At 45.9% G+C, this 12,295-nt stretch overlaps 1 protein-coding gene across 8 annotated transcripts in view; it reads right to left on the bottom strand.

Moving 5' to 3' along the window:
- myo1b (myosin IB) overlaps positions 1-12,295 on the bottom strand; it is a 46,901-nt gene that overhangs the window by 31,161 nt on the left and 3,445 nt on the right. For 7 of the 8 annotated variants that reach the window (XM_040200835.2, XM_078091231.1, XM_078091230.1 and 4 more), the window contains exons 2-3: positions 7,534-7,680; positions 5,345-5,460 (exon numbers count right to left, since the gene is read on the bottom strand). In XM_040200835.2, coding sequence (XP_040056769.1) covers positions 5,345-5,460; positions 7,534-7,659 — 242 coding nt within the window. In that variant the 5' untranslated portion in view covers positions 7,660-7,680. Of the gene's footprint in view, positions 1-5,344; positions 5,461-7,533; positions 7,681-9,675; positions 9,890-12,295 lie in introns of those variants that run through there. The other variant, XM_078091228.1, reaches the window with a different exon arrangement.

Here is a 12,295-nt window from a genome sequence, read left to right as displayed (position 1 = left end):
GTACCAGTCCTGTGTCTTTTTAAGGGCCTTGAGATTTTACAAATTCTGGACGCCTTCTGACACTTCTGCCACAACAAATGTAGGCGATTACCACCTTTTGCCAGATTCAGCAGCATTTCAGAACAACGTTTTGAAGAGAAGCCCAACACAAGAGGGAAAATGGATGTGGAAGAGCTACCAGAACAAATGGTAATAGAGGGAGTTTCCATCTAGTAGCTTCTCCTTTTGATCAGCGTTCCAACTGACGAAACTAGAAACAGGCAGCAACAGCTATGACGGCTTCACGCAGTAAATGGCTCCAAAGTCCATCCGACAAAGTCATGTTCCCATCGGGCTTTTTATCTTAATCAAACATCTCGCATAATATAGTCTCACGCCTGTCGATCGTAAATTAGGTGAATGCGGACAAAAGGTTTAACGCAGTTTGGGGGTTACACACTATGGCCTAAACAAGTTGCTCTCACAAATCCGGCGGTAGCTTAAAAGAAAGAAGCAGGACGGGATGCCAGGGCGTCACAGCCACAACGGATTCCACGGCGCTGAATGCGGGTCTAATGCACGAGCCACGTGCCCCATTCGATGCGAATGGTTGGGGCAGTTGTTGTAATGAAAACACACACACGCGTAGGACGGGATTGCGTGGAGGGAAGGTTTTGACGCAGGCCCTTGATACAAGTAGCTCACTCCCACACACACTGATCTCTGGTCTCCTTCAGCCCAGTCGATCTCCATGTAAAGTGCGTTTTATCTTCTTTGGATACACTCGAGTTTCTGTATTTGGTTTAATATTATGCTCGTGAAAATCAGGGATATTAACGAGATGTTAGTTTGTGGATTAATACAGCGGTTACGCAAACGCATGGCTAAAATCTTTGCCAAACTGAGTAAAAGACTGAGCTTCAATCCCAAGCGGCTTGGGTAGCATCACAAAGTGCGCTGCAAGGACACGCACGCGTTTACGCTGAATTAAAACAAACACACAAATCATTGGGAGACAATATTCCAAGGTGTTAAACCTTGACAACAAAGCAGATTTCATAGCCGAGCTGTTCCAACCTTGTGCAGAACAGCTGAAACCCCGACAGAGGCCTTGCACGGGGGGCCTCTTTGCTCCATTAGCCCGTCTGTATGCCCCCCCGCCCCCTTCAACCAATGCTCGAGCGCCATTAGGCATTGAGCGCAGGGAGCATCGGGGGTCTCCATACCTCATTAAACGATGGGGAAATACGATCCCACCCTAGAGGTGTGGGGCCAGCTGCGCGCGCACACACACACACACACACACTTTATCGGTGTCTGGCTCGGGTGGCAGAGGGCACACAAAAAAAGGGACTCCAGGCCATCTGTAATGCTGCTGTGCCTGGAGAAAGGCCACTGATTAGTTCATCTCTAATGCGTCGACTTTGTGTAGACTGGGTGGGGGGGGCGTGGGGGGAACACCTGCCAGTTAATTACGAGGTGCCTCATCTGGGCAAAGGAGCGATTTGCCAAATTGGCCGAGAAAATGATGGACAGCTCGAGAGTCCATTCACAAATCCAGGCACTTTTTTTCTTCTTTATTCCAGCTACTTTTTGTTTTGACGATTATGACCATTCAGTTCAAGGCAATTTTCTGCATGGTACAATTTCCTGGTGTATTTTAATGTATATACACACACACACACACATCCTTTTTTCCTGAAGTTACATCATCTGCGTTCCATTAATAAAGGCATTTTCTTTGTTTTCTCACTCAGATGAAGAAAATCACCATCTCTGCAGGTCTAGAAATTCACAACAGCATGAGAACCGCTTCAATCTTTTTCTTAATTGGTCAATAAGCACTACATGGGTCTCTGGCTTGGCAGGAGCCAGCGTATATCGGCAATAGGCGGAACTCTAATTAAGATGGAACTCAACAGGCAATTAGTCTAACAAGTTTAGAGTTAAGGGACCAGCTGCAGTTCTCCCTGCTGCCAACGTGCACACGCAGACAAATCCCTCCATTTGTCTGGGGGATTACAGGAGCAGGTGTGCAATGGATGAACACCTGCAAACTCTCACTGCGACGTGGTTGTCCACACAGATACATACACAAGGTACTTTGCGCATCCTTGGAGTTGCAGACACACCGCCAATAACGCAATGACGATGCAAAGGCATAGATAAATAAATGATAACACGTTTGTAACTAGTAACTCTTCTCAGGAAACATTTTCAGGCTTTATCGACACCTTAATATCTTTCATCTCAGCCCGACGGTAAATGGTGGCGAGTCAATTCGCACAGCATCAATGAGGACTTTTCACAGAGCCTGCTGCGTGTTCTGTGGAAAGCGAGAACCAGCGACTGTTTAAGGCTCCGCATGAGTCTTACACATCAGCTTGTATTAGTAGGACATACTGCCGGCACATTAACGTGCCCTAAATGTTATCGACGCTTTGCTTTAATAACGCGACTGGGGTCTCAGGGTTCAGCAATTATCCGTTACTTATTTGTTCTGTCAAATAGCTTTGCAGTGACAGCAAGGTGAGAAATCTGACGGAGTCAGTAGCGTCATGCTTAAAAAAGAAAAACAATAAAACGCACCAATACAGATATTAGAATGAATCTGGATTTATTTTCCTCTTGAATAAATTCCCCCCAAAATTGCCCCACGCTTCAGTCAGTTTGGGAGATTATTATATCTGATTATTATAACTCATGTGACTAAATGTTCATCTTATTGTACAGCGCTAACTAAGATCAAGACTGACATTGTACTTTGATTCTTTCAAGAATATGGTCTTAATTATGATCCATTTATTTATTGATTGATATATTTTGTTAGCTTTATTGCCTCACCCTAGATCAACAACAACAACAAAAACCTGGTTGAACATATTAAGTTTTGTTTGGATACAGCAAGTCAACCAGGTTTCATATATCCATCTTACAGCTTTACAGCCTATGGAAAACTTCCCTGTGAACTACTTTGACCTCACCAGACGCAACCTGTTGCGAGCTGCTGACGTTGTGCTGTTCAAGTGTCTGATGAGGCAGACGCAGGAAGAGGAAGATGCCTGGGACCCCCCCCCTGGTGTTTCCTTAATTAAAGCCAAACACTGATCCTTCAGTCATTGCAGCAATAAAGCCCCTCAGGTCAGTCGAAGGTCAGCCATGCATAACATAAGGTCACGAAAAACAGAAACATCTTCAAGCTTGGAAACCTCAACAGGAATCGGAAGTTATTCATGAATGCAGAAATAGACGGGACACCGGGATTATATTTGAAAAAGATAACTATGCAGACAAGGCATTGTACGGAAAAGGTAAAGCACCAACGCAATCTGGTTAGAAGTTCCGAGTCTACTTGGGTGAAGCTAGATACAAAAAGGAAGTACTATTGAGTCAGCTCGGAATTGGGCCTGGAATTGGGGCCCCGCCTCCACGCTGTGCACTCGCCGTTAATGCGTTCTGCACTCAAATCGCTCTTCATCTCTCTTCTCATTACGCATTTAGACATCTTGAATCTCCAGACCGAATGAATGAGTTCACTGATGACACGGCGGTATCGCATGAGAGTGACCAAGGCTTGAGGAGCCAAGGGGAAAAACATGAATGTGAGATGACATGGAAATCAGAAGTGAGGGTTTAGCACTACTTGAGGGTGATCAATGCAAAGCCCAAAGCTTGGTCCAGATGGCCCGACCGCGGGATTAAGATTCATTTATGGTGCACGTTGATACAATCTGCTTTTGACTTTCAAGGTTCCGTTTAAGAGCCTGTCCCATTAAACAGGGTTGAATCTTTTTTAGTTAAAGACTAATGGTAAGACTGTTTTCAGGATATTTACCAGATGTACAATTCAGTCAACAGCAAGCTTTGCCTTTTGACAGTCTGACGAAGTCATCGATCACGGAGGACGCAGACGTCGCCGGCTTCTTTCTACTTCACTGTGCTCCCGGTTTGGACGGCTTTTGCTTGGCGTTACGTTGCAGCTGGTTCCGCTTAGTTAGGCGATGAATGGTAGAGATCCATTTCATTGCATCGTGTTCTCTCTGGTTCAACACATTCAGCCTGGCGTCCACTGTGTGGATGCACAGACGGCTCAGTCGTCGTCTTCATTTAAAACGTGGTTTTCAGATGAGTGGGAATGGCTCAGACAGACACGGAAGAGTCAAAACCCATTTTACTGATTCGTTACATCCTTCATGCCTTGGACAAGAACGTTATTTAAAGCCGCCAAATTCACATACAGCTAATAAATAAACACACTATTTATTTGACGTTTCTGCGCATTTAAATCCTTCATCACTGGCTTTCGAATGAAGCAACTGTGCAATCATGTTCATACCATACTGACACGAACTGAACCCAAAGACTGACAAATCATTTGCCATTTAGCCTTTAGCCTTCGCTAACTGCCTACATGATCTGGTGGGTTCAATTGCAGATTCTTTAAATTAAGTAATTCCCCATGCACTTCCATTGCAGCATTACAGTTTATTAGTAGATGCACTTTGCAATACACTATTTACCAGAGCAAACAACGCATATGTCCAAGTTTAAACGACAGCACACGCCGAGAAATCAGTTTATTTGAAAATCGGGAATTTTCTGTTAAATTATCAAATCCTTCAACAGGTAATCACCACACTGCCAATGTATGTCTGTGTGTGCACATCAGTGTGTGCGCCTTTAAAACTCCTTGCATACAACAACAATCCCTATAAAAGAACTGGGAAACTTACTTAACGGAGGAAAAAAGAAAAAGAAGCGTAAAACAGCTTGAAACCGTGTGGTGACAGTTCTGTATAGCTTTTGTTTGCAGGGAGCACGTCTGCTCTGGGACGAGGGAACACTCGCTCTCTCAGTCGGCCTCTCTGAGGGGGTTTTTGCCACAGGCTGGAGACGCGGCCGGCTAATTGACGAGTGCCGGGCTTTGTTTGATCTTGGCAGCCTCACAGCGACGTTCACTAAATGATGCCAACGGACAGATGGCGCGGCGCACTTTCTGCATGGCCCGCGAGACCACCGGGCTGACTCTAATGCTTGTGTCCGTCTGATCTCAACCCCCACCCCCCGTTAATCACTGCGTCCAAATTGATAATCCTTACAGAGGTGGAGAAAAAAGAAATGACCTGCTGTAACTTAGCCAGACAAATGTGCTTTCCACTTCAGTTCTTTCTTGTAGCAAACAGATTCTCACATGAAATGATAACAATAACAGTTTAGTTTTTTATAGCGCTTTTCTTGGTACACAAAGACTCTTTTGACTGTAAATCAACACGAAAGAGCCCAAACGTTCAAACTCTAAGGAGCCTTATGAGGCACGATCAACGTGGACACAGAGGGACTTTGGAGATGTGGGAGGCGGACTCACATGTGTGGACTGAGTTCATAGAAGTTCCTGTTGCGATACTCCTCCACCTTCTCCGGAGTGTAGATGGGCAGGGCCCGGTAGGGGTTCATGGAGATCACCACACTGCCAATGTATGTCTGGAGGAGGAAGAAGACACAAAACGCGTTAGAATGAATCAACTGAGACCGGAGCAACAACAGCTCTCCCTCCCCTCTTCCCATTTGGGTGTCAGCTGTGGCAGAATGAACAATCGAGTGTTCTAAATATGTTGTTGAGGCACGCGTTGCCTAAACTGAAAACAAAGAAAGGTGAATAAAATCTGTGGGCTCGGCAGTAAAGATAGATGGCAAAGAGGTCAAGGTGAGGAGTGTTTGTCTCCATGTGTTCCAGCATTCATAACGAAATACCATTAAAAAAAAAAGGCCTCGATATCATGAAACACCTAAAACGCTAAATAAATGTGAAGCATGTAGCATTAATTACATAACCCGTAATTAAGGCATAAAATATAAGGCTGCCTTTTCAGTTTCGCATCCTCGCATGAAAAGAACAACTCTTGCGTAACATTCACACAGGTACTGTTTAACAGATAACACCTCTCTGATATCACTGAAGGCGAATGGAACCAGTCATCATCTTTATTGTCCTCCTACGCTCAAATCAGAGCCAAGAGAGCACTCTCAAACATCAACCGGGCACATTTCCCTTGCTTCCCATGCTAATGGCTGTTGCATAAGCCACTCTGACAAGAGTGGAGCACGGCCTTGCCCGCGGCGTCGCCATAACCTCCCACAGACGCTCGCTCACAAGTCCACCCCAGGCACTAAGAGGCCATTTCAAGTGCAGATGAGAGGTGGACAAAAATGAAGTTCTCCCTACCATAAGCACAAAGCAGAGTAAACAAGTTTTCTTCAGCCTCTGCCAATCATCATTATCCCGTCTTGCAAAGGGAGAACTGGATCTCACCATGTAACAAAAAGGGGGACTTTGGGAACTAAGGCTGAGGGTAATTAAAGAACGGGTGGGGCGGTAAATTTAGTGATTGTGTCGAGCAACTTTTACCTTCAGTCACCCTTTGAGAAAATCCATTCAGGATGGAGATTGGGTACTCTTGTTGTGATGGAAAAAGAGGCCATTACATCTAATCATGCAATGCACAATGCAGAGGTAATCATGGTTAAAACAATGAGGGCTTCAGGGATTAAATAAACATGAAAGAAACAACTCATTGATTCTACTTGCTGAGATAAAGAGGACGAGTCAAACATGAGAAACAGGCCATCGGTTAACGGGGCAATTTTCATTCTCTCTGACTTTCAAGTGAGTTATTGGATACATGATGCCGTACCCTGCACAACAAAGCCATGCTTCTTCGGCTGTGCGCTGTCATGTGATAGTTTGGGGAGGGGACCATTTGTGAGAAATTATGCTGCATGGAGGGAAAAAAAAATACGGTCGCGAGAGTTGTACACCACAGATTTATTGCATAAGTATAAGCTTCAGTGATTTCCCTGGTCATCACTTGAGGTGCAGCTTACATCACCAAAAAGCCCCCATTATAGATTTGGAGCCATAATTTACCTTTCCATAAAAAAGGTCCCTTCTAAAAAGCAAAAAGGTCAAATCAAATGGCAAGATTGTGCACCTTTTGGAGGAGCATTCATTAAATAAACCATTTAAAAATTGCATGCTCAAGTAGGTGCCCCAACATTTAGGTCAAAACCACACAGGAAATAAAAAAGCTCTGAGCTTACATCCATCTGAAATATGAAAACACAATTCCCAATCCTCAGCAGGGCTGCATATCGGCAGAATATCTAGCGCGCCACGAAGGCAATCGTCGCTGTATGAGGTGACATCATCCCTCGGGCCCGGAGCCCTGTGAGCCAACAGCAGCCGGAGCCGAGCTGTAATCATGCAGGCTGACGGCGAGCAGAAAGCGCCAACGCAGTCGCTTCTAAAGATAGCCGGCCATTCCTCCCTCATCCGTTCGGAGCTCCGGGTGGCAAGAACACTCAGAACAGAGTTGTCTACATTCCTTGGTGAATGGCTTCATTAATTGGTTCGGTTGCGGTGTGAGCGAGGGACCGGGCGAACAGTGGAGGCGTAAGAAGCAGCTGTGCGTTGAGGGAAGCCGACGCCGGCCTCTGGAAGCGGGGACGAGCAGTTGAATACGGAACAGTGGCAGGACTTGAACGTGGTCGACTTACGTAGATCTCATTGTGGTCAAAGCGGTTCCTCAGGTTCTCAATGAAGGAGTCCTCGGACAGGGGCTCTAGGAGGACCATGTCGCCCACCCCAATCATGTTGTCCAGGAGTGACGTCTTCACCTCCATCTTGGCTGCAGGTGTCCCCTCCTGCACAAACAAACAAGAGCACGGGAGAGATTAGATTGTATTTACTGTAAATTACAAATTATAATACCGTGTTGAGCTTTTAGACAAACAGTGTTGCTGAGACACCGGGGGTGGCGTGCAAAGCCAATGAAGCAAACAAACACATAGATAAACAATGCATGGCTGATAAACAAGGAAAAACTACTTTTGACTGCATATGAAGAACAAAAATCACATTTTGTCAGATGTGTTCTGCTGAACATTGATTATTCTAACATTTGTTGTCATCCATTGTGATGTCTCCAACTACGTTTTTTGAGAGGCGTTCTGATCAGAAAGTAAACAGTCCTAAACTTAGCCAGAGCAAACAAACTCCGGGGTGGACATGTTTTTGCAGCAGCGGTTCGACTCCAGGGGGAGAATCGGGGGCTTTTGATTGGCTATTCAGTTCCGTGCCATGTGAGAATGTCTCATATGCGATTATATAACTGAAGGAACTTTGACTTTGACCTCTGGCTGTCTGCTCAAAAGGAATCTGCTCCTGTTTTGGGGCTTCTTATAAATCAAACAAAATAGCCAACGGAAACAGGCGGCTTTTCTTTCCAGCAGCCCTCTTGCTTGTTGCAGCAATGTAATATTTGAGGCCAGTAAAGGATCTGGGCTGGAGGGCACCATGACAAAGACACTGCTGGGGCAGGCGGTTTCCAGTCCAGTGTTGCCTCCAATCTCCCTTTGGACAGTAATCCCAATGCTATAGGGCTGGAGATAAAAGAGGGGCCTCTGATACATTCAGGGCCTTGATGCAGGGCTTTGTTGCACCTAAAAGCCAATGTCTGCTGTAGCAACCGGCTTTCCACAACAGGCCATATAGTCGCCTGTTGTCCATTGCTCTTAGTAAAGTCTGGACATCTGTCCAGAAAGGGACAGTGGTTGGTGCAGAATTGTACACGCACAAACATACATGCACACTGTGTATATATGCATTGACTTAGTCTTTGATGTATCTTTCAAAGGGGGGGGGGTATATAATGTTCTGCATGGCTTAATACTGCAGAACTGACGAATAATGCAGCCAAAGACATGCCGTGTGAAGTTCATGTTCGAGGATTAAGCCACTGGATCAGGGGATAATAGAGAATGTGATCGGAGACAATTGGCCGACACTGGAAGCCGACTCGACATGCCAACATTTCAGTACAAAAGACCCTCACTTTGGCTCCAAGACGCTACACCCTCCATCAGCTGTCAAATGAACTTTTTGCAGCAAGTCATTGCTGTAGAAATATAAATGGATTCCCCGGACAGACTTCCGCATTACTTTTTTCGCTGGCTTCGGTTCCCCCTGCAGGGCACAGTGTTATTGGACCATAAAAAAGCTGCCAGGCTCTTAGTGGGAGGCAAGTGTCAAGTTCCAGAACCACTCACACTCAGCATGAAAACAAATCTTTTGAAAAGGTGGGCCGACACTTAAGGGGGGAAAAAACGTTGGAAATGATTGATGTTTTATTGCAATTAAGCCGTTTTCAAAAAGGGCTGTAAGAGCTCCATCTCGACCCAAAGGCGAGCACAAAGCAGTGGGAGAAAAATGTGACTACTTGTCAGCCAACAGCCCTGTAAGGTCGGCAACTTTGTGCACAACTTTCCCGTCTAATGGCACCGTGTCAAACAACCCCAGCAGGGACTCGGGTCTCCCAGCTGCTTTCAATTGTCCGAAACGTTGTTTTGAATCAAGTTATTTCCCTTTCACATTGTTGCAGAGTCTCCGGAGGCATGAAATAACAATCTTCCGCTCTGCTGGGATATCACAACGGATGGTAACCGAAGGGCATTACATTAGTTATAGAATAGATTGCGATGACCATACAAGTCACAAAATGTACTTAAATCACACACGCAGTTCCAGACCTTGCTTGAATATCAAGAGCCTCCAATGACGTATGCATTCGCCCGCCACAATCAATGTTTAGTTAGCTAGCTGCCCAGCCGCTGCAAGCGGAGCGACAGTAAGAGCCTTACCGTCGGCCGGTGAAAGTGCTCAGTCTAGTCTGGTATTAACAGGCAGGAGTTTAAAAAAAAGGATAAAGCCGTTCTCCTCAGTGAAAACAGATGCTGAAGCCCCGATGAGCCGTGAGGGGGGGAGGGGAACAGAACGGGTCCATTCTGACCACCAGCATTCTGCTTGCGTCTGCACTGGTCGGGATGCTGACAACCCCACTACCCCAGATTGGGCTCTGGCTTCTAGGAACAGAGTGACACAATCCCATTAGCAAGAGTCGCTGCCTGCTGTTAACCGTTGTACTGGATCCAATGGCGGGTGGGGGGAGGGGGGGGGGGGGGCAGAAAACCTGACAGCCTTGATTAAACTCAGGGGATTATTCTCACTGCTGAGCGGGGGAGAGAAGACAATGTAGCCGCTCTGTGTCGGTAAGAATTTTTTTTTTTTTTTTAAATATAACATGAAAGATGAAACTAAAAAGACTAAATAACTGGATTTGAACTTTCCCGCTTTATCAATCCCTCTGATGCAGGAGATTGATGAAATCTCCTTGATGCATGTTTAAAAGGGTTGACATTGCGTGTGCTCAAATGGTTTAGCGGCTATTAATCTGAAATCTAAATCTCATGAATCAGCGATGCAGCGAAACTTATGGTCGAACACCCTCATCTGGATGAGTGTTCCCTTTTCAGAGTGCGCTCTCCAAAACCTGACTGGCATTACGCGAGGCAGATGGGGGTTTACACATCATTTAAGTTTGGCAAATTAAATGCTGACCTTGTGAGTAAAACATATGCTTATAAGAAAACAGCATGTGGAGAGTGTTTAAATATGATTCTGTAGTTTTACTTTTTTTTCCCAGGACATCCGGGTACGACCGCCATTAGTCATGCCCTGCTATCAGCAACGTACAATAAACAGAGGCCTGCGTCTGGCAGTAACACCCCCCACCCCAACCTGGATGTCACGCAATGTGCTGCAGGCTTGCGAAATCCACCAAAGCACCTTGAATGTCAGGAGAAGGACATGATTGAGCGACTGTTTTGATCCGATATTACAGTACAAGTCCCGGGATTTCCCTTTAAATTGGAGTTTGATCTATAATTCCAGCAGATTAATGTGCCGTTTTTAGAGGCGCGACTGATTTAATGGGACAGACCTGGGATTTCGATGCGCGCCACCAATATTATGAGACGCACTTTGCTTTCGACATTGACCTAGATTTCCCAGCAAGATCAAGAAACATTAAAATAAACGCCATTAAATGTACATATATTATTTACAAGCCCCAGCCTGAGCCTACGTGATCATGTCTGTCCTTACCGAGGAGAAAAAGTCACTGAACCACAAAAGGTCAACAGCCGTGCAGGCCTTCACATGCAACACACACACACACACACACACACGAAGATACAAAACAGTGGAAACAACAAACCGGCTGCTACTTGTCTGGGTGCATGTGCTTGACTAGAAACGAAGGGTGGCCATTTGGAAATTGCCATTTCCATCATGATCGGCAAAGCAGGCCCGCAACGACATGTGCTCTTTGAGAAAGAAAAAGTGCATTGTGGGAGCTGCACTGAGATGATTGCCGTCATTCTACCTTGAGAGCGGTTGTTTGAGAACACAGAGGCATCTATGTGCAAACAAATGATAATAAAATGCATTATGCGGCATAATTGTCTGGAGAAAAGAAGAAGAAAAAAATCCCCAGTCAGGTCACGCTGGCCTTCCCAAGGGGGGTGGGGTGGGCAGGAGAGTCACAACATCACCGGCTGCCGGCAATGATGCAGATTAAAGCACTTGCTAATGGCTCGGCAGCAGGGCATCGGCTTGTGCCAAAGAGGAGGCCCAAACAGAGTGGGCGGAGGGACGGGCGGCGGGATAGAGGGGTGGCGGGTTAGACGGGCGGCGGGTCAGAGAGCGAGCTGTGGCCTGACAAAGTGACCTGGATTCTCGGACCGGCGCTACGCCCGCGGGCACGATAACATGACTGCCGATTTCGAACCGTCGAAAAGCCATTTGCATTTCAAATGGTCGGCGTTCATGCCACACAACTTTCCAGCCTGGTTAAACATGAAGCCGTCACCCAAACAAACACTGAGCTTTATTTACAGTACAGTTCAAACAGCAGGAGGGCTGGTAAATCTGAAAGACGTGAGCCGACCTGGCAATCAAAATGACAAAAGGATCAAACAACCACGACATAATTAAGCCAGCAAGCACACAAAACCGTCATTGAATTGAGATTACCGAACATCGGCCAGTGTTGGCTTTAGAATCAGCCCAGAAAACAGCTTCTTCATCCGCATTCTGCCATTAGCGACGGTGTCCTCCATGACCGAAAAATATCCTGCCAAAGTTGGAACACTGTCAGCGTCACATGAGATTTCTTTATCTTCCTTGCTCATGGCCGTTGGTAGGCCTGTCGCGATAAGGGATATATTGACTCATCGCACAATATAGGAAAATTAGTTTTCATTTTATATATAAATGGACATCACCATGTTGGTTAGTAAAGAGTTAGTCTTTAGTTTTAGAAAATTGCAATATGGTTTATCGTAAATAACAAACATGCGATATCATGGCGGCCCTCGCCATTGGACGAGGCTACGGCTCAGATGGAAAAAAGGGGACGCG

This window comes from Gasterosteus aculeatus, chromosome 16, assembly GCF_964276395.1.
Source record: "Gasterosteus aculeatus chromosome 16, fGasAcu3.hap1.1, whole genome shotgun sequence".
NCBI classification, from domain to species: Eukaryota; Metazoa; Chordata; class Actinopteri; order Perciformes; family Gasterosteidae; genus Gasterosteus; species Gasterosteus aculeatus.
The sequence above is the reverse complement of the archived record's forward strand: the minus strand, read 5'-3'. Positions and strand labels throughout refer to the sequence as shown.